Genomic DNA, 23,487 nt, shown 5'->3' with positions numbered 1-23,487 from the left:
AAAGTGATATACTATTGGCCTTATTATTTGATCAAAGTGTCTGCTGCAATTTCTCATAAGCAACCAAACACTTTACTCAGAATGTGTCATCTATTATGTGGTGAATTTTTTTTTTTTTGCTTTAATTTATATGCCGCCCTTCTCCGGAGACTCAGTGCGGCTTACAATGCGTTAAGCAATAGCCTTCATACTTTTGTATATTTATACAAAGTCAGCTTATTGCCCCCACAATCTGGGTCCTCATTTCACCTACCTTTGAAAGGATGGAAGGCTGAATCAACCTTGAGCCTGGTGAGATTTGAACTTGCAGTAATTGCAAGCAGCAGATGTTAATAACAGTGCTTTAGTCCACTGTACTACAGGCTCTTAATTAAGAGAGATATAGAGAGACAGGCCAACTCTTGCACCCAGTTTGTCCTTAAGGGGGTGTAACAGATTAGTAGCTTTAAGCAAAGATGATAGATAGATAAATAAATAGATAGATAGATAGATAGATAGATAGATAGATAGAGACAGACAGACAGACAGACAGACAGACAGACAGACAGACAGACAGAAAGACAGACAGAAATAGATACATTAAAATCATAGACAATGTTAAAATAAGATGTTTCTTAATACTCCAGTGTTGTTAAGATGTTGCACAGACTCATCAGGGGTGTCAAACTCAAAGCCCACGGGTAGGATCTGGTCCGCAAGGTACTTAGATCTGGCCTACTGGGCTGTCCTGGAAACAGCGAAGGACCGGCCTGTAGTGCCTCTGACAGCAAAAATGTGCGGCCATCCCGAGCTCTGTTTTCAGCTCCAACGGCCCCCTGCAACTTTCAGCCAGCGAAAACTGAGCTCAGGAGGGCCGCTCCGTTTTCACTGGCAAAGTGCTCAGGCCACCACGGGCACCCCTGACATGAGTGATGTCGAGCTGGCCATGTGCCCTTGGCCACACCTATCCCAGCCCCCCGAGGTCAAACACAACTTTGATGCAGCCCTCAATGAAATCGAGTTTGACATCCCTGCTCTACATTAATCATTTACATCTTACAATTTAAGACTAGTGTACTAATCTAAGCTTTGTTACAATTTCAAAATATATTTAAATTCACTTTGAACCAATTAACATACCTGAAGTTGCATATCAGCGGCAGCACATACTTTTTTAGATTCACAGAGTCTTGACACCATGTTTTTAGGCAGTGGCTTTTAACAGAAAAAGAGAAGAAAAAGAGGACATATTTCAAACAATTTTTATCTACGATTAACAAAACAAAACAAAAATGGTAATAAAGGTAGGTTTGCACAATATCCTTAAGCTAAGAAGGAACAACGTCTGGGTTTCTAACTGTCCTTTATGAAGAGATGCTTAGTTTAGCTTGACCTTGTTACATTCTTATTACTGAAAGAGAAGTATATTAGGACAAGTGGAAACAGAGCCAAAAGCCGTGGAGAACAGAAAACCAAAAAAAGATCCAAAACAAATACATTCTAAAAGTTAGGGTTGCATTGCAACCTGAGATATTCTTATTAAATTTCACTAACTCGTATCTTTTCAAAATATATAAATTGGCATTGTGCATGTTAATGTCTGCAAAGATCCTGATGCCTTTTATTGAGGAAAAATGATGTCTTCGTTGGAAAAATGACTGGCTAAATTGTGGAGGCATGTTTCAATGTCTAGAATAAAATAGAATAACTGCATTTAAAAAGTAAGTTTGATACAGGTTTTAATTCAGTGGTGAAATCCAAATTTTTTAACTACCGGTTCTGTGGGAGTGGCTTGGTGGGTGTGGCAGGGGAAGGATATTGCAAAGTCTCCATTCCTACCCCACTCTAGGGCCAGCCAGAGGTGGTATTTGCCGGTTCTCCGAACTGCTCAAAATTTCCGCTACCGGTTCTCCAGAATCTGTCAGAACCTGCCGGATTTCACCCGTTTTAATTGTAATTGGAAACCATTCTTGGATTACAATCTTATGCAGGGAATCATAACACATAAAATTGGGGTTTGGACTTTATATCTTAATTTAATGTAAAATTTAAAGTACTGATTTAATTTTTTGGCTATCTATAGGTTGTGTTTTTTTAATGATTTGAACTGCCTTGCCAACAATTTTAAACTTAAAGCTCAACAGAGGGCTACATTTTCCAGGTGTAGCCTGCTACTTCTTAGCCCATATAATCCTGCCTAATAAACGGAAAGGTTTTCTTAGCTTCTAAAATGCCTTGGTAAATCTTCAGTCATACCACAAACTTTACATCTGAAATATACACAATACACTGCAGAGAGCAGATCTGGTGTAATGGTTAAGGCATCAAGCTAGAAATTGGTAGACGGTGAATTCTAGCCCCACCTTTGGCACAAAACCAGCTGGGCAACTCTTTCAGTCCTATGATAATGACAAGCGACTTCCAAATACAATGCCAGAAAAACCAAGGGTCATCTACAACACGCAGTGGAGGACAGGACAGCTAGAAGACTAGCAGAGAAAACATGGCAAAAACTCCTTAATGTCATTACACGCGGACAGATTCAAAATCAGTTTCAACTGGGAAACTACTTGCATCTTAGAGCAAGCCAAATAAAAAATATTAGTGAATTCCAGGAAACCTGGCATTCAGACATATCAGTCATTATTAGACACCTAGAGATACTTACCTTTACATACCATTCAAAAGACAATAAAAAACCCGGAAGGAAACAAAAAGACTAAAATATATCCCTTCCAGAATTCAGATAAGCAGGGATCCATACCAGACAAACTACTAGGCAGAAATCAAGGAACCATCAAGGAGGAAACTGCCAGGAAACTTGGCAAGCCACTTGTATGTAAACAAGGAGCAAAACCCTACACTCATTTGCAATGATAACGCTACCTAATTGGGTAATGAAATGCCTGCAACAAACAACCAAATTCAGAGAGCATCAAGGACTCCACAGTTGCAAAAATAACTGCAGTGACTAATCCAGAAAGTTGCCAGTGACTTAAAGGTGCATGCACATAAACACAAACACACACGCACACCAATATCAGTGGTGGGTTTCAAATTTTTTTACTACCGGTTCTATGGGCGTGGCTTGGTGGCCATGGCTTGGCTTAGTGGGCGTGGCAAGGGAAGGATACTGTCAAATCTCCATTCCCACCTCACTGCAGGGGAAGGATATTGTCAAATCTCCATTCCCACCCCAATCCAGGAGAAGGTTATTGCAAAATTCCCATTTCCTTCCAATCAGCTGAGACTTGGGAGGCAGAGAATTGATGGGGGCAGGGCCAGTCTGAATTTTTACTACCAGTTCTCCGAATTACTCAAAATTTCCGCTACCGGTTCTCCAGAACTGGTCAGAACTTGATGAAACCCACCTCTGCCCAATATACTAAAATCTATACCATTTATTATATCTGGAAAAACTAGTACTTACGTCTATCTCTAGAGACCATACTGGTGAATAAAACAAATCAGCTGCATAAAAGCTATTCAACACACACACAAATAACTAATACTGGAGATCCTGGAAGTGAAAAATAGATAAGAAACATTCCTAAACTTAAAGGCTATTTCACATAGTAGTCATTCAGGCAAGATTATAATTTTCTCATCCAAAAACAGTCATATAATTATAAAAATTTAGGAGCATTAAATAAGCAACACTGTAATTTTCTATAGCACCATTTAACCAATACACATTTGTTCCATACAGTAGTAATGCAGCTATTCTGGGACTTATTCCCCAGATATGGATCCTTTGATTAGGGTCAGATTTTTTAACTAGAAAAATAACTCTCTTCTCCCCTCCAAACTGTAAAGAACATAAACATACTCAAAAAAAACACAGACTTCAATGTCAGACCACACACAGTCCTAATTAACACCATACAGATGAAAGCTAAACAAATGGAAAACAATATTTTCTTCCTAGCTCTTCTAATAAAAGAAAGTAGCTGATAATTACTACTTTACCACTTAATCTTTTACTCCTCTGGGCTCCAGAACTATAGCCCATAATGATGCAGTGGTATGCATTGATTAAACAAGCAGGATGTGGCAGTAGATCCGGGGAACAAACCTAAATTAAATACACATACAATACTGCATCATTGTGTTACAATCTATATCTTCACCCACACTGCAACGTGATAAGTATGGTCGATACAAGAAGGGCTATAAGAGGTTCTAAATATTTTTGTGTGTTTTTTTTAATGAGGTTCACTATGCATTTTTGGCCTACTTATGGGCCACGCTACGCTAGGAAAAGTAGCAAGGCAGATTAAGCAAAGTGTAGTAAAAAACATAAAATATGATTATGACTCTATTCAGGAATATTCTGACCATATTATAAAAGTGGAAATCATGAATGCCAGAGTTCTGTGGCTCCTTGGACAGTGTTTAGATTTCCTTTTCTAAGACAGGAATCACAGATCTGAACTTAAGGAAAAATCTGTTCTACCCACTCTCTTCAGTTTTCCTCACTATTTTCAAGTAATACTCACTGCTAATAATTGTCTGTATGAAAGACATTATGTTAGGGTTGGGAAGGCCCTAACAGTTTCAACATCTGCTTTTTGCTATGTTCCCTAAAAGGGATAATGTTTAAAACACCTAGAACGCGGAGCCATATTGGTGGGCACACGAGCGTTGCCCTAGCTCAGCTCTAGCACGCATGCATGCGCTGGCCAGCTGATTTTCGGGCCTTCTGGGCCCACTGGAAGTCAGCAAACACGCTGTTTCTGGCCTCCGGAGGGCCTCCAGGGGGGTAGGGAATGCTGTTTTCGCCCTCCCCAGGCTCCTAGAAAGCCTCAAGCCTGAAGAGGGTGAAAAACGGGTCTACCAGGTCCACCGTGCCAACACATGACAAAAGCGGGGGAGCATGGGGGGCCGTGTGTGCATGCACAGGGTGCAGGGCACCTACAATTATGGGTGTGGGCACACACGCGGGCGACCACCCCACACTCCCCCCACTTTTGGCACGCGATTGCAAAAAGGTTAGCCATTGCTGACCTAGAATGTCTACATATAAACAGAACACGCAAGCAAGTTTCTGTACTTGTGAACTGGAATCTGGAATGCTGAAGTTGGAAACATAAAAATATACAGTCATGTGAAAAAGTAAGTACACCCTCTTTAAGTTCTATAGTTTTACATATCAAGGACATAATAAAAACCATCTAGTCCTTAGCAGTTCTTAAAAGTACAACCTCAGATGAACAACAATACATGGCGTATTACGCCATGTCATCACTTATTTTACAAAAAAAAAGCCAAAGTGGAGAAGCCACATGTAAAAACTAAGTACGCCTTATGATTCAATAGCTTGTAGAACCACCTTTAGCAGCAAAAACTTGAAGTAATCATTTTCTGTAGAACTATCAGTCTCTTCACATCGTTGTGGAGGAACTCTTCTTTTACAACATTGCTTCAGTTCGTTGTGGAGTTGTTGGTGCTTTCTGAGCTTGGCTGTTTGCCTGAAAACATTTCATTATTCAACAATGTAACATCATCAGCAAGAATCTCAATCTTGCACTTATGTTACCTAGTTGGGTAAGAAAACATCTTCAAGCAAACAACCAAGCTCAGAGAGTACCAAACAACTGCACACTCCAACTCGGAACTACATGTACTCTCTTCTTTCATGATTCAATCTAAAAGGAGGTGAATGAGCTCAATTATAACATAAAAGATATATGTAAGTTCCATGTTAAATTAAAGAAGAAGAAGAATGCCAATCAGGTTCCATGATTTGATGTGAACATATAGCAATAGCACTTAGACTTATATACCACTTCACAGTGCTTTGCAGCCCTCTCTAAGCATTTTACAGAATCAGCATATTGCCCCCAACAATCTGGGTCCTCATTTTACCGACCTCAGAAAATGGAAGGCTGAAACAACCTCGAGCAGGTGAGGATTGAACCCCTGGCAGTCAGCAGAATTAGCCTGCAATACTGCATTCCAACCACTGTGCCGCTACGGCTCTTACCTACCACTTTCTTACCTACCACTTTCTAGAAGAACATCAGGAATTGCTTTGAAATTCTGAACCTCTAGTAGAAACAAAGTCCAGTTGCTGTTTGAAAAAGCACCTTTGGGACAACCATGATCTACAACAGGAGTCTCCAACTTTGGCAACTTTAAGACTTGTGGACTTCAACTCCCAGCTTTGCTGGCTGAGGAACTCTGGAAGTTGAAGTCCACAAGTCTTAAAAGTTGCTAAGGTTGGAGAACCCTGATCTACAAAGATCAGAATTATGCATGCCATCCCCTGCGACGTTCTACCGTGTTTCCCTGAAAATAAGACCCTGTCTTATATTTTTTTGAACCCCGAAATAAGCGCTTCGCCTTATTTTCAGGGAGGTCTTATTATTTTGGGGTGCGTGGAGCAAGATGGGGCTCCTCTTGCCATCTTACCTGATTTCCAGCTCTGTGTTTAAATATTTTTGGGGAGCTTATTTTAGTGCATTTGCTCAAAAGCCCGATAAGGCTTATTATCAGGGGATGTCTTATTTTCAGGGAAACAGAGTATAGAAGTGAAAGCTGGACTCTGAAGAAGCAGGATAGGAAAAAATTGATACTTTTTAACTTTGCTGTTGGAAGAGACTCCTGGAGAATACTGAGGACAACTGAAAAAACAAATTGATCTTTTGAATCTATGACATAAACAATTGGCTAACTTCTTTTTAAAATATCCTTTTCAAAAAGCAAAACAAAAGAATTAAGTACATTTTAACTGCCAATTCCTTGAATGCAGTGGCTTTTGGGGTGGAATTTCATTAAACATTTGCAATGTTTTACCAAGCACTTCAGTGTACATTGTTGTAAAGGAAATGTAGCTAAACTGAATGATGTGAAGAGAGAAACATGATTAGGAGCCACTAATTATTACCCAGTGAAAACATATTGGCAAGAAATTCAGAATAAAAAGCAATATTTCTTTACAAAATACATAACTTATTATGGAATTCACCAGCTAAAATTATAATGTGGCAATTAGCATAGGATTATCTTTAAACAAGATTATAAAGTTTCATGAATATGACTTATAAATAACAAGCAGATTTTACAAGTAAGTGAAACTTTCATATTCAGAGACAGGAGATGTATGAGACCTATGCAAGAAGACAAGCCACAGAAAATGCTTTTTATTTGCCAGTTTTGGAGGTGGAAAGAAAGAATGGATTTTTGGTATAATCCAACAATATCGTGCATTTTAAATGTTCTTTTTGACTGCTTATGTCTTACTATGGTAGCCGAAACATTTAAAACAGATTTTGCATTTGCACATTTGACATCTCTCCACTGGGGGGAAAAATATTATAACAAACTAAAAACACTGAGAAACTTTTCACAGCAGTAAACGGGGTTTATTTTATGGAGCTCTAATTCTTAGCAGAGCATCAGCCAAATTGGCTTTTCCAATGTTTTTCACAGTTTTATAGTTTAGCTGTTTCAAATCACATCCCCCCCCAAAAAAAGAGGGTTCTGAGTTGTCAAATGGCATCCTGTTTAAGACAGGACAAAATAGCAGAACCCTGCTAATTGATGTTTTGGTAAACCGCAATCCCACAAAGACACTGAATGGAAACTCAGGTTTGCAGTTCCCTGGACCAAACGGAGGGAGTTCTTTGTAATTGGGGAATGGGTAACACAAGTAAATAATTTATCTCTGTGTCACACAGTCCACAGGATATTTGCAAGGGAGAAATATTATCCTATCTTATTTGAAGCACCATATTACCCCTAGCATCAGAGCAGCAGCATCTGAGCAAAAATGTATCACATATGAGATTTTCCTCCATACATATTTATAGCAAAATCACATTTATATCCATCCTGTTGTATGTGAAAATTATAGAACAATTTATTTTGTAGTCATGCATATTTAAAAATTGCTCGGCGGCAACTGTAAATATGAAATTGTTGCAAATTATATCTATGCACAGGTTTGACTGACAGAAGATCTTTATACATTGGGAAAGTATGTGTATGAGGCACCTCTAATTATAATTCATTTAGTTCAACAAGCTTTGAGCCAAGATACCTCAAATAGTCAAACAGACTAACTTACAAAAATTGGGATCCATTACTTCTATGGCATTGAAATTTGACAAGGCTGTGGTTGTTTCAGCCTTGCCATTTCAGTACCGTGTGCTACTGCTCACGCAATCATCATTTCCAATCATCTGTAACAGCTTCCATCAAGTCAATAGGAAAACCAGCAGAAAGGTTAAATTTGATTATGATTGTTGATATTCCCTACCATCTTCTCATAAGCGAAGAAGTGGAGAAACTAGCAGGAAGTTGCAAAACCAAGGCTAGAAGGTAAGTAAGTGGCTGCTGCCTCCTGGGGCCCTCAGGAAGCAAGTGTGTGTGTGAAAGATGCAGCAAAGGTCAGGGAGGGTGCCCAGGAGTGCATGGTGTGGGCCAGGGAGAGTACCCAAAAAGTGTGGTAAGGGTCAGAGAGGTTGCGGAAGACTGCAGCGCACAAAAGTAGGGTCTGAGGAGGCTGTGGTGCAGCCTGTCGGTGTGCAAGGTGAAAAACTGGAGGACGACGCATGGGTGAGGTACAACTTACCCACACAACTTGCAACCTACGCTGCCGGCTTCCCCATTGACGTTGTCCCTGCAGACCTCCCAAAAGCAAAGTCAATGGGGGAGCCAGCAGCAAATCAGAAATGGCTTCTGCTCTCATTGCTTTTTTTTTTGCCTGCCCATGGTCATTCTCTTGATTGATTTGGATAAGTAAACATCTCTGAAACAATGACCTAACCGAAACGATGACCCAATAAGTCAGGGGTTGTCCAGCTATAATTAAGGCAAGCATTTCTAAATACTTGCTGAAAAGGAAACGAAAATTCATTTCATAACATTCATTCAATGTTAATGATTTATGAGCCTTTCAAAATGTCAGTCTGCCTATCACAGAAACAATCCAGGAGATACTAAATGCTAATCATGAATTTAGATTACGAGCGGCAATGCAGCTTTTCTTTATAGAGCCAGTGACAAACCAGAGGAAAGTAAGCCTACATCTGGAGTGCTGTGTGCAATTTCAAGCACTACATTTCCAGAAGGATTTTAATAGGTTAGAATAGATTCAGAAGATGGTGATGAAAATGATACAGAACTTGAGGACATGAGCTATGGGGACAGGCTAATGGAATTTGGGATATCTAATCTGAAGAAAGAAGGCTAAATGGAGATATAGTATCAGTGTTCAGCTAATAAATGGGTACTATTCGGAAGATGGTCGAGAGCTATTTCTCACTGTCACAAAAATTAGGACCAAATATAATGGGCATAAGTTGCAATTACCTACATTTCATTTATATGTAAAGAAAGAACTCCTAATGATAGAATCTGTGTAATAGGGGAACAGTCTATCTACAGATTATGGCTTCTCCGTCTCTGCACCTTTTTAAGGGCCTGCAGAGCCACCACTAAAGGATGATTTAACCTGTATGCCTGTACATTGCAGGCGTTTTGTCTAGATGATCCTTACGGTCCTTTACCAAGTCCATAATTCTTTTATTCTATTTATCACATGGTCGATTTGAATGTACAGAACATGCTTTAAAAATGAAATATTTAGGAGCAGCCCTCCTTCAGAAGAGTCTATTTCAATGGTGAAAACCTAATTTTTTTACTACCGGTTCTGTGGGTGTGGCTTGGGGGGGGCGTGGCAGGGAAAGGATACTGCAAAATCTCCATTCCCACCCCACTCCAGGGGAAGGATACTGCAAAATCTCCATTCCCACCCCACTCCAGGGGAAGGTTACTGCAAAATCCCCATTCCCACTCCACTTCTGGGGGAAGGATATTGCAAAATCTCCATTCCCACCCCACTCTGGGGCCAACCAGAGTTGGTATTTGCTGGTTCTACGAACTACTCAAAATTTCCGCTATCAGTTCTCCAGAACCTGTCAGAACCTGCTGGATTTCACCCCTGGTCTATTTATATTTAGGACATACAGAAACTTCAGGAGGAAAGGATAGAACAATGACTGATTGGAAATGGATGGAAAGAAAGAAATGGATGGAAAAAGTAAAAGTATCAAAATCCTGCCATTCACTGTTAGGTGATATAAGAGACTAGCTGAAACAAAAACCAGGGAAAGAGTAAAGAAGATAATGGAAATCAACAGTCACATAAACATATTGATGAACTCAGTGGGATGTAGTTAAGAATACTAAGTAGTGTATAGTTTATACCGTATAGTATATATACAGGCTATAAAATTATGAATAGCCCAAAGGTAGTAGAATACCTAATATATAATTATCAGTGAATTTACAAGATGTGTGGGTTGCGTTGATAGCTATTGTCATAAATGACTAGATAATTTCAAACACATTACAGAAATTCATACTGTTTCTTAAAAGCTTTAGGGCAGAATAACTTGAAAGGTTCTCACCACATAGAACTTAGTGAGAAATACGACAAATCATTACTGAGAAAAGAAAGCTGCCCTTGGAATTTCCTCAGTTTGATCTAGCAAGGGCAAGTCTTATGTAGAAGAAGATACACAGACTAGACTTTTATTGAGAAGTAAAAGCTGTTTAAAAAACACTATTTACTGGGAGTTTTCACATAATTCTTTTGTTTAAGGAAACTTCACTTCTTAGATCTCCTTTTTTTGTTCTGTAACCAAGAATCTTTGATGAAAAGCTTTTGCATAAATTTTTGTAAAACTGACATAATTAGGAGCACTAAATCAATGCAACACTTTTCAGTGAGCATAACTAATGAAGAAGAAAGCAAGCATGTTTTTGGCTCCACTTCTAAGAGGTTGAAAACAAGACTTTCCTAAAACAAGATAGATTGTAAGCAAGCCACATTATCATAACAAACAACAGGTTTACTCTCAGACTCTGATTACGCATATTTATACTTAAAACTGCAAAGGATAAAACATTCAAACAATCATTATTTTTAAAATAATTTCATTTTTTAAAAATATACACAAGAGGCACATATTTAAAATCATTACAACAAAAAAAGCAGTTTCAGACATGAATCCTAATCCTGTCATCCTGTCTATTCATCAAGTCAAAATTAAAGTTGATTCAATTGCTTCCTGGTGCACAGCAAGTTTATGCCAATCAGTTTCCACCACAGATCAGACTTTGGAATATGTAAGAAATGAGTTCTAATATGCTTGGCTCCAAATTTGTGAATTAAAAAGAAACAAATTCTGTTAAGGCATTCGAAAAAATTAAAGAGATGGCCATGTAGTAAACAATAAGCCTGCAAACTGAATCTATGGACCCACTTCAAAGAAAGCATGTTTACCATTACTCTATATAAATAATTCCTGGATGCATTTTTTTTAAAATTTACCATTCAATTTTATAATTCCAGAAAGTGATTAAAAAGTTACAATTTCCTTTGTAACAGAAAATATCTATGTGAAGTTGATGTTAAATGCTTAGGTTTGGGAATATTTTTAATTTGATAAACACTATTGTATAAGCAGTGGCTTAGGGGCTAAGATGATGAGCTTGTCAATCGAAAGGTCGGCAGTTCAGCAGTTCGAATCCCTAGTGCTGTGTAACAGGGTGAGCTCCCGTTGCTTGTCCCAGCTTCTGCCAACCTAGCAGTTCGAAAGTACATAAAAAAAAATGCAAGTAGAAAAATAGGGACCATCTTTGCTGGGAAGGTAACAGCGTTCTGGGCGCCTTTGGCGTTTAGTCATGCCGCCCACATGACCACAGAGACGTCTTTGGACAGCGCTGGCTTTTCAGCTTTGAAATGGAGATGAGCACCGCCCCCTCATATATGTGGGAGTCGGGAACGACTAGCACATATATGAGAGGGGAATCTTTACCTTTATTGTATAAGCAAAACACTTCCAAAAACTGTTGGAAATAAAACTGCATGGACTCAAAGACTATGTGGATCATTTCTGCTCCAAGGTAGAAAAGGGGTTTTGAAGAGCATGGGCACTGATATTACACTTCGTCGTACCTCTTTAGAGAAATTGTGTCTTTTTATGGATTTGCTTTGTAGCTCTGCAATCCTGGAAAATATGTATTGGGAGATATGGAGACACTGGCAGCCTGCCCATACTGACTCTGAAGCATCTTGACATATGCTGTCAGCACTTCCTTACTTCAAACACATTCTTGGGAAAATATGCAGCTTCTTTAAAATGATGCCAAAAGTTGTGGCATGCATGCCCCCACATCCCTTCTGGAACACCTTTTCTGCTATATATCCAAAGTGTAGCACATTCACGTACAACAAGCAGATCTACCGAAACATCCTGAAGGACAGTCATTCCAATCTAATTTTTCAACTAAACTTTATAGAAATAGTCCCCGATCTACAATCTATTCAACGTTACAAGGACGCTGAATAAATGTGATAATGACCAGTGGGCACTTGGCAACTGATTTATATTTACATCCAGTTACAGCAATCTCACAATCACATGGTGTCCATTTGCAATCTTCCCTACTGACTTCTGTAGAAAGTCAATGGAGAAGCCAGCGGGGGAAGGTCACAGGTTGCTGGGGTGTTTTCCCCACCCTCATGACCTACTTCAGTCCCTCTGTGCTGTTCCACACCAGCAACTCACATATCCCTTGCATCCTCATGCACCTTCTCTGACCCTTGCCACACCTGGTGTACCCCTTTGCACCCTCTCTAACCCATGCTGCACCTCTCACAAATACCCTCCAGTAAACACTGGCAGTAAATACTTACCTGCCTGTTAGCCTGGAACTTGCAACTTCCTGCCAGCTTCCTCATTGGCTTTGGTTGTGGGAAGCCAGCAAGAAGTTGCCTCACATAACAACCATGGAAAAGCAATCAAGACTGCAGAGACTTGCTGTCATTAAGTGATAGCAGTCCTGCTTTACGAACATATGGTTTAGTGACAGAAATTCTGTTTCAACTGCCATTGTAAGTCAAGGACTAACTGTATGTCTGATCCTGATAAATAAGGAAAATCTGCTAAAAAATACTGAGTATTTTGAAACAGCCTTCACCATCCCTAGCCTATATAATGCTTTGAAAAATCCTATAATACATAAAAAGGTAAGGTAGCATTGATTTGTAAGTCCGTTTTGGGAAGAGTGTTTAAAAGACAGACTCAACAACTACACTTCTGTTTGTATAATGGTTAATGGGAAAGAATAAAATATTTTTTCACTGAACATTATGTACTTGGACTAATTTAGGAAAAAAATGTTCTCCTACCTGACCCGTTTTATAATGCCTTGCAAATTGGTTCACCACTCGGTAATCATTTGCAAAGTATTCCATTAAGATAGAAGGAACTTCAGCAAAGTCAGTAGAACACCTTGTACCTATAGAAGATGATATAAAAAAATTACAAAAATATATATAATAAAAAATAATAATACACGGGACGCTAAAATATTTCTATTATTTTTTTTCCGTCTCTCTAAAAACTTTTCTCAACTTTCCATTTTGCACTCCTGATAAAGCTGCAATAACTCATTGTCATGTAAATATTTCATTTTATAGTATCACTCTGTTCATTGGCAGGAAAGCTACATTTATACAGTACTCCTACATATTTTTAGCAAATCACAAAGTAAAACAAAATATTTGAACAACCGGGTGAGGCACCTTATGAAGCTGTGAATCACCCCCTTTTATAAACTTAAGCTAGGCTGCAGCAAATCTGATCTCACTTTAAACATCAAATGTCTAATTGCCTTAACTCTGTGCTTACTTAAAATATCAAACTATGCCTGAGAATTTAATCCTGTCTGCAAATATTATCATCCACATCTGTCTAATGAGATCACATATCTAATATTCATATTGTTTCCTTTATTGTTTAAGATGTCAATCATTCAAAGAACAGGTTTTTCGGTTTGCTGCTTCTTTTCGACTATTTCAAGACATCTGATGATGAAATAATTTCTTTCTATCAAAAACATCATTCCTCAAATCAAGCTTTTCCTCTATTATAATTGCCTATGTGCTTCAAGCCTTTCCTGAGTGCCACTTTCTGGAGCAACGAAAACAGTATGTTATTTTTCAAAAATTGTACCCAAAACATCCTCAGAAAAGGACACTTTTTGGAGAGGGAGACTTTCCAAAAGACACAGCATTATAACTTTGAGATGTTATTTCCATCATGGCTAAGAGAATCCTCTGTGGCTGGTGGTCTATATCAGGGGTCTCCAACCTTGTCAAACCTGTGGACTTCAACTCCCAGAATTCCTCAGCTTTGCTGGCTGAGGAATTCTGGGAGTTGAAGTCCACAAGTCTTTAAGTTGATAAGGTTGGAGACCCTGGTCTACATGGAATATAGATTTGATTTTAAAAGTCCTGAGTGTGTGTCAATACACTGTGTGCTGTAATTCTTTGTTAGTGTGACACGGGATTTCTAAGGTAATCTTTAGGTTAAAGGTGCTGGCTGGAAAGGTATGACTGGAAAGGGCGCCATATTGGCCAAAATGTGTCTGAAGTGTCCAGTACTGTTCTTATGTTATCAGAAATATGATTACAGCTGGTAATCCAGTTTAAACCTTATCCACCTTACGTGAAAGACTAATGGTAGGATGGCTGGCAAAGTTCAGTATCTATAACACCTTATGGAGAAAGCATATCATACGCAAGACTGAGATGCATGTGTAGGAAAGTAAAAGCTAAGACATGGATTAACAAAAGAAACAAAAATGCGCTCCGTAAATGCCTGTGACCCTCTCCAACACTGGAGGTTTTAAAGAGGAGAGTGGACAGCTATTTGTCTGCAATAATATAGGGTCTCCTGCTTGAGTAGGGGATTGGACTAGAACAAGGATCCCCCAATCCACGGGCCGTGGACCAGCAGCAGTCCGCAGCATGCCAGAAGCCAGGATTTATGAAATTACCTGGATTTATTTAATAAGTAAGACTGTATGTTAATTGACCCGTGGTGGCACAGTAGTTAGAATGCAGTATTGCAAGCTAACTCTGCCCACTGCCAAGAGTTCGATCCTGACAGGCTCAAGGTTGACTCAGACTTCCCTCCTTCTGAGGTCAGTAAAATGAGGACCTATTTTGTTGGGGGCAATATGCTGACTCTGTAAACTGCTTAGAGAGTGCTGTAAAGCACTATGAAGTGGTATATAAGTCTTAAGTGCTTTAGCTATTGCTATTAATTCATTTTGACACCTCTCTGCTACTAAACCTATTTTTAGAAGTTTTAAAAGTTTTCAGTGGATGTAGTTGTTTTGTTATGAAACACAGAGTGACTAAAAAAGGATCGTGCAGACCTAATTTGTGTCTTACTCAGACTAGAATATTTATATTGCTAGGAATCAGTTTGTTAACACGACAGAAGATCGTGTTAAACATATTAGAAGCCAGCATTAAACAAGGAAGTTACCTTTTATATGCAACAAGAACCAATATGTAGTGTACACGTCATAAAATACTTGGATTTTAATATTGATTGCTTACCCGTGACGTGTTGATAACGTGTTCTTCCCAACATAGAATGCATAGCATGTCCCATTTCATGGAAGAGATTCTCCATCATTCCAGGAGTGAGCAACGTTGGTGAACCATTACTGGACTGAGGTAAACTTAGCATAATGACAACGACAGGAAGTTGATATTCTCCATTTTCTTGCAGTCTGCCTCCACGGATTGTAAAATGACAATCCTATATTTTTTAAAAAAACACACACATACACACTCACATAACCATTCTCTATCAAAAATATTCAATATTTTGCCATGTTAATATCTTAGAGTAATACCAGCACAATTTGTAAGAGTCACAAACTGTTTATAATTATTAGCATTATCTTTTAATTTTTGAAATATATCAAAAATGATGTTGAATTATGACTAAGCAAAACAAGGCCTTTTGCAGGACTTAAACTTCTACATATTTTATACATTTCTTTTCTAGCTTACTTTTAATTTCAACTGAACACCAAATCCCTAAATTAAATTTGAATGAAATTTAATGCACACCTGCCAACCGATATTTAGTAAGTGTGTTCTCTGGGCTTTGGGAGATCACACTTTTTGTAGATGATGAGTTATTTTTGAAAGATTATAGAAATTCCTATCTCCACGAAGCATTTCATTCCAATAGTATATGAGAATTTCCTAATTAAAGTGCCTTTTGGGAAGCTATGGGGACTTCCAGAACAAGGGAATGAGGAAAGCTCCTTCCATGAGCTTTCACTCAAGTCATAGATCCTAAAATGTAACACAGTATAATTTTATACTTTTAAACATATTCTCACCAAGAAAGCAATACTTTTGCATAGGACTCTACTATCAGATCTAAGAATGGGACCTGATATGTATATTGCTTAACATAATGTTCCAAAATGGCCAAGACCAAGCAAGAAATATCTAAGATGATAGTGTTATTAAAACATGTAATTAATAGACAAAATTTTATATCTAATGCAGGAGTGAAATCCAGCAGGTTCTGGAGAACCGGTAGCGGAAATTTTGAGTAGTTCGGAGAACCAGCAAATACCACCTCTGGCTGGTCCCAGAATGGGGTGGGAATGGAGATTTTGCAATATCCTTCCCCCAGGAGTGGGGAGGAAATGGGGATTTTGCAGTATCTTTCCCCTGGAGTGGGGTGGAAATGGAGATTTTGCAGTATCCTTCCCTTGCCACGTCCACCAAACCTCGCCCACAGAACCGGTAGTAAAAAAATTTGAATTTCACCACACTACTGATTTTGTAATCTAATTTAACCATCTTTGAAGGAAAAACAGTTTCCAAACATATTCATTCTGATTTGGAAAAAGTATAGTTTTTAATATTACCATTCATTTTAAAATTAAACCTTTCCTTGTGCAGCTTGAGAACATCCTCCAGATATTACTGAACTACAATTCTCATCAGCCCTAACCAACCATTTCATTTATAATAATGAAAAATTATTAAAGTTATAGTTCAGCTACATCTGAAGAGATATACCTAAATTCTGATATAATAGAATTCATTAGTAGAGTTATATCTACTTTTCTGTCCTTAAAAATATTCAAAGTTGAATGAATATATAAAGAATAATTTATTTTAATTCCAATATGGTTTTTGTTTCAATCAAGGAATGTTGTCATTTACAAAAGGCTTACTGGATAGTGCTATTTGAAATAGGTTTTGGTTTCAAATGCCAGTATTTGTTTCTGATATAATAAAGAAAATAGGAACTCATGCTCCATTGATCTTTCAGAATATAGACTAGACTAGACTAGACTAGACTAGACTAGACTAGACTAGACTAGACTAGACTAGACTAGACTAGACTAAACTAAACTAGAATTCTTTATTGGCCAAGTGTGATTGGACACACAAGGAATTTGTCTTAGGTGTATATACTCTCTGTGTACATAAGGAGAATAAAATACATTCATCAAGAATAAAAAGATACAACACTTAGTGATAGTCAAGGTTACTAATAAGCTATCAAATCATACTAGGAAACAAATAAAAACAATATAAATTGAAAGATACAAGCAACATGGTTATAATAATAAGTGGGAAGAGATAGATACTACTAGTAAGGAAGAGAAGAATAATAGTAATACAGTCTTAGTAAATTATTTGACAGTGTTGTGGGAATTAGTTGTTAAGCAGAGTGATGGCATTCGGGGAAAAACTGTCCTTGTGTCTAGTTGTTTTGGTGTGCAGTGCCCTATAGCATCTTTTTGAGGGTAGAAGTTGAAACAATTTATGTCCAGGATATGAGGGGTCTGTAGATATGGAAAACTTAAGCTATCTTCTTGGATATGCCTTAAAACAGGGGTCCCCAACCCCTGGTCCATGGACTGCTACCAGTTCACATCATGCCAGAAACTGAGCCATGCAACCAAATGAAGGCACATCTGCACCATGCAGGCAGCATAAGAAACCACACCCTCTCCTGTCCGTGGAAAAACCTCTCTCCCTGGTTGGGGCCTGCTGTCTTAAGAGAACATAGCCAGTGGCCAAAATATTCTGTATGCACTAAAATGAAGAAAGCACTTTTAACTGTGGGACATTATATCACATAAGAACTAAACATTAAAGCATTCTTTCTCCAAAAGCTCAAAGTGATGGTTTTTTTTCATTCCCTCATTTAAAGTTATGTTAAATATTAAGTTGTTTCCAAAACAATGGTCACTGAAAATCATCCTCTTTTCAGGCCGTAATTCAGGAGCTGGTCACCCTGGCAGTTCTGGATGTCTGAGGTGGCACAGAAGGAATTTGAAAGTATTTACTTCTAACGCAGGAGACATAAAAAAAGGTAGGTAGTGTGTTAGGATATGGTTTGAGCCTAACTAGTTGTCCAGGCAATATATGTGTACTGTACCTTTAATCTGAAAATATATTATGTTACTTTAAATGTTTTCTTGTTGATTCATTGTAATGCTGAGTCATGCTGTAATTAGGTAATGACTGGTTGTGAGAGTATTTAAGCAAGGTATTGTAACGTATTCAGTTTGATGATGAAGCTGATATGATATGCTACCATTGAGAGGAGTTGCATTCTGCTAATCATCGTTTGATGGATCTGCTACCATCGTGGTTTGTGAACCAGAGTGAGTTTGTTATTCTAACCAACTACTGTTTGTTGGATAAGAAGATTCTGTAACTACTGGACTGATTTAACTGGCAAAGACTTGGAATTTGTTTAAAGACTATGAGACTGTTTTTCTACTATAAAGTAAGCTTTTGATAAACCAGTTTGCATATCTCTTATTCATTGCTCTCAGCAACGTTTCCTTGTGCATTTACGCTGCTGGTTGGTAACACAACACCAATATCCTTAACATAGTGTATTCTGACTCTCAATCATCTGCACTATTTTGTATTCTTAAACATGTATTTTTGTATTCTTAAACATGTTATTATTGCAAAAATAATTTAAAAAAACCCTTGGATTTTATTTAACTCAAGTTTTTTTTAACCAAATGTATTTTAATTTAAGTGGCATATCCTTGATTTGCTCTGAATAATCAAATACGTTTTATATTTTACCATGTATTAATTTTTGGAGGGTGGGGATGATAAAGTCAAAGTGATCGTTGATGTTAGAGAGTTACCTGATGAGGCTTGTCTGGCCTTTGAAAAAAGTCACAGTAAATATATCCCAATAATCCTTCTTGTTCATGGACAACTGCCTAAAAATAAAACGTGAAAGTTGAAAAATTTGCCATGTAGTGAGTGCTGATAATTTCATACCAAAAACTAAATATAAAAACTGCTTAACGGCATTCCACATTTGATTTTCATCTAATAATGGAGGCAGGTTGAAGACAGAATCAGCCTGAATTAGTTTTGTCACATGAACTCTTAGTGGAGTCCTAGCTGCTCACAGAAACCAACTCAGCAATTGCTAGAGCCTGAAGTCTACAAATGCGTATAAACCTAGTAAATCTGACCGGTGTTTTTTTCCTCAATCACAGATTTAACACTTCAATTTCAATAATTTCTCCAAGTTTTACTTAAATAAATTATGATTGATGAAACAGAATTTCAGCAAGATTAAAGCAGAACTAACTTAGCGTAGAGTCAACTCAAGTAGTGTAATCAAAGTTTTAAATAGATAGTGGAGAAAGATTATTATTTTTATTCCTACTTTCTAGATGTAGTATCTTTATTGCTTTTGTCTCTTAACTTTGAGACAATTCGAAATTAAACCTCTTACCAGTTTACGAACATCCTCACACCACACTTCTCCCTTCTCAGGCTGTTCAGCATAAAGAGAGATTCCTAGAAGCTTATTGAATAAAATGTTCAGTCCATCCATGCATGCCCCAAGAGAGAAAAAGGGACAATACAGACTTGGTTCAATATTATACCTAAAACATCCAAAAAGAACATGTATTACAAAAGAACACGAGGCTATCCCTCTTAAATACATCACAAACTAGGTGACTTCAGGTCAGTCACTCTCAGTTCAACACACTTCACAGGGTTCTTGGGTAAAATAGGAGTGGAAGGTGTATTGGATATGTTCATTGTCAATAAAGGCAAGATACAAATAAATAAAATAAAATAAAAATAAAACAAACTGCTATCTCATATACATGCATTTGCTAACGAGACTGGAATTTTAGGGAAATTGCTAGGCTTCTTCCCCAAATTTAAATTATGTATGAAAAAGACATTTTAGATAGTTTTATTTCCACTGCTCTCTATGCTTATTTGACTCACATCAATGGATATTCCTTCTAAAGCAAGGAAAGTCAACAGCCTACTGACACCACACTGGACGTTACCAATGGATGTGAGAAGTGAGGAGAGAAAACAGCTGGATGATGGACTCACTCAACATCTTGTATTAGGCATGATGTCAGATCAGAATAGTTACACAAAACCTAATAAGCACATTCCAAAATATTAGTAGTCTACAATATATTTGGTTGTCAATGTATTGATTATGCCATATGAAGTAAGACGACTTGATGGTAGAAAACTATCAGTGTTGAGAATATAGTAAACAATATAAGGACATAGTAACATCTACAAAAGACAGCTAGAAGACTGGCAAAATGCATCTACAATGACCAACTGGCAGTCCGAAAGTATGATGAAAACTTTTTAATTTCACAAATTTTGGACAGATTCAACCACAGTTTCAATCGGCAACTGATAATATTTTAGATCAAGCCAAATCCAAAAATGCAATGGAATTCCTGGAAGCTTGGCATTCAGACATATATCATTTATCACTAGACATATAAAGGCCATTTAAAAGATATAATCAAAAGCCTTAAAACATTTTTTTAGAAATGTATGTGGCAGGTTACTTGCATAAGTAATAGTGGCCAATAAACCAGTTCATAAGAAAAATGTATAATCCCTGTGATCAAAATAAAAGGCATAGTTAAATTAATCAAATACATGTGGGTGGTTTTGCAAATGCTTCCTGGGAACCTTAAGTATTCCCAAAATACTGAGCAAAGAATTCTTTTCCACCTTCTCTCTAATGTTCCTGCTTATCTTTGTCTTTCTTTCTGGACTTGCAGGCCTTACAAAAGAACTATGGATTACAGCTATTCATTAAGCTTTGGAAATCCATCTGAAACCTGGAAGCATTTTGAGAATCAAAATGACATTCAAGTCTTTCTACAGCATGCAGGCTTCCTAATAAAATGTAATGTAATTATTGTTGATCATGTAGATGTATTGCATTACATTGTAATGTATTGTATTGTAATAAATTGTTTTGCAATTTACACCAGAAGTAACATTGGACTAATATATCACCTAAACAACTGAATAGAAAACTTTTTATTGTGTGATAACCCAACATACATAGCAATAAAGCTGATAAATGAAAGAGGACATTGATTTATTTGAACTGAAATCCTGATTCACATTAAAAGGAACAGTTTGCAGGACCGGTGGAGGTTTGTGAAGGGGAGAGAATCCAAGGATTTCAGTTTGGCTCAGTAAAATTTTTATAGGCAAGAAATCAGGTCAACTGGTCCAATGAAGTAAGTAAAGTTTGTTCATTATTCTTATGAACAGCACGATTCAAACATTAAAGAATATGCTACTAAAGGGCAATAATTTCAGTGGACTATGATAAACAATTATATCAAAGCCTGTATGCTTTCAGTGGTTTAAACAAAATACAGGCATATAAAATTACTCTCAATTATACTGAACGTTTGGGGAAAATATGTTGTGTATGACTGCCATCAACTTCACTGAATGGGTTTTTGATAGCCGTAATAATTATGAAAATTATTACGTTCAAATATCTATTACAAATTACTCAGCTGAGATATCATGTGGCATTCATCAACCACAGTAAAGATTCTGTATTGTGTTGTCAATAAAATAATAAACCTTTAGGTAAAGGGTGTTCCACTGAGTGGGAATTTACCACAGAGAGATCCTTTCAATTTTGCCCACTCTCTTGAGGATGGGAGGTTCCTCAACATACTTTCTCTAGAGGTCCTGATCATACAGTCAGTTTTGGCCACAAAATTACCTCATCTTAGGCCAAGCTATTGGATTTAACTCACAATCACCCATGGCTTTGTGGTTAAGACACATTTTGAAGCAATATTTTCCACAGTCCAAGATCTACAGTGTATTATATACTGTATAGCCATTTCATGAACTCTGTTCCAACACAGCTGACCTGAATAAAGTACATTTCAATTGTGGTCTTTGATAAAGAGCTACGTATCCCAATTCTAATAACTCATCTCCAGTATGAATATACTGTAACACATTACACATACACTGTTCAGAATAGCCTAAAAGAAATGCATTCCTGATAATTTGGAAAAAATTAAGATAGTTAGGTAGGTACCGGTAGGTAGATAGAGGTGGAGGGAGATAGAGGTGGAGGGAGAGATTCTCCAGACTGCACCCTTAAACAGTCTTAAAAGATAATCAATGTCTAAGATCTTTAACCTACAATATTTATTGTGTAGCATCCATATGTGTGTACATGTGTACGTGCATTTTTCCTCATTTATAAACAAAATCTGTATTTTTCAAAATCCATAGAAATGCATACTTAGCTACCATTTTAACAGTTGAAATAATACAGACCACCCAAAAATGATCACCTAGACCTGCAGGGTGCCCTCAAACCAACTAAGTTTAATTTGATGTTTGAGACTTCTAAATAAGCAAACATAGGAAACCCTGCTCAGCTTCATGGGATTTATTCCTAAACATACTATTACAGCCTTAGTAAGAAATACAGTCTATCAAAAGCTTATGAATTGTATCCTCAAAGCACTTTTTCAATCAAGATTGGAAATTAGCTAATCCATGCACAGACCAATCCTAATTGATTCATAGCTATGTCTTAATACGTCCTGTAGGATTTATTGTCAAATAAATATATACAGGATTGGAGTCTTATAGCAGACGCCTGAGCATGTTTCACTAAAATTAAGTCCTGTGCTAATAAATTACGTTCCAATAGAAACAAATGTATGTAGCTCAGGGTTGAACTGAGTCCTTGGTGCTCTCTGGGCTTGGTTGTTTGCTTGCAAACATTTCATTACCCAAATAGGTAACATCATGAGTGCTAGTGAGTGTTGGGTTTGCTCCCTGTTTTTATACAATACTATAAAAACCAGTGTTGGTAGGGTGTGTGGTTTTCTCCTTGTAGTTCCTTGATAAGGATATTGTTTCCTGCTTGTTTATTTGTCTGCTATTAATTCCCTTATCTGGATGTTGGCAGCTGGACAGGATGTTTTCTGGTCTTTTTTGTTTTCTTCTTAACTTTTTTAGTGTGCATTTTGAATGGTGTGTAAATTTGGTTTATCTCTATATGTCTATGGAAGGCTGACCTGTCTGAATGCCAAACTTCCAGGAACTCCCTAGCATTTTTTGTTTAGCTTGGACTAGGATTCTTAGTTTCTCAGTTGAAACTATTGTTGAATCTGTCTACGTGTTGGGAGATTAAGGAGTTTTCATTGTGTCTGGGGTTCAAATTCTAGAGCCTCACATTGCCTGTTTCTGGTACAAGAAAATACACATCTTAATTAATTAAAAATGGTCTAGCAATTTTTAAAATATATGCAGCAAACTTATTTTTC

The 23,487-nt window shown here is 37.5% G+C and overlaps 1 protein-coding gene across 1 annotated transcript in view; it reads right to left on the bottom strand.

Moving 5' to 3' along the window:
- MIPEP (mitochondrial intermediate peptidase) overlaps positions 1-23,487 on the bottom strand; it is a 59,275-nt gene that overhangs the window by 17,930 nt on the left and 17,858 nt on the right. Inside the window, exons 11-15 of the mRNA XM_070943902.1 lie at positions 19,617-19,770; positions 19,012-19,089; positions 15,410-15,614; positions 13,187-13,296; positions 1,120-1,194 (exon numbers count right to left, since the gene is read on the bottom strand). Coding sequence (XP_070800003.1) covers positions 1,120-1,194; positions 13,187-13,296; positions 15,410-15,614; positions 19,012-19,089; positions 19,617-19,770 — 622 coding nt within the window. The remainder of the gene's footprint in view (positions 1-1,119; positions 1,195-13,186; positions 13,297-15,409; positions 15,615-19,011; positions 19,090-19,616; positions 19,771-23,487) is intronic.

The sequence above is a fragment of the Pituophis catenifer genome, unplaced genomic scaffold, assembly GCF_029215685.1.
Source record: "Pituophis catenifer annectens isolate HBS135680 unplaced genomic scaffold, rPitCat1.0.hap2 SCAF_4, whole genome shotgun sequence".
NCBI lineage: Eukaryota > Metazoa > Chordata > Lepidosauria > Squamata > Colubridae > Pituophis > Pituophis catenifer.
Note: the sequence above shows the minus strand (reverse complement) of the source record. Positions and strands in the feature narration are given on the sequence as shown.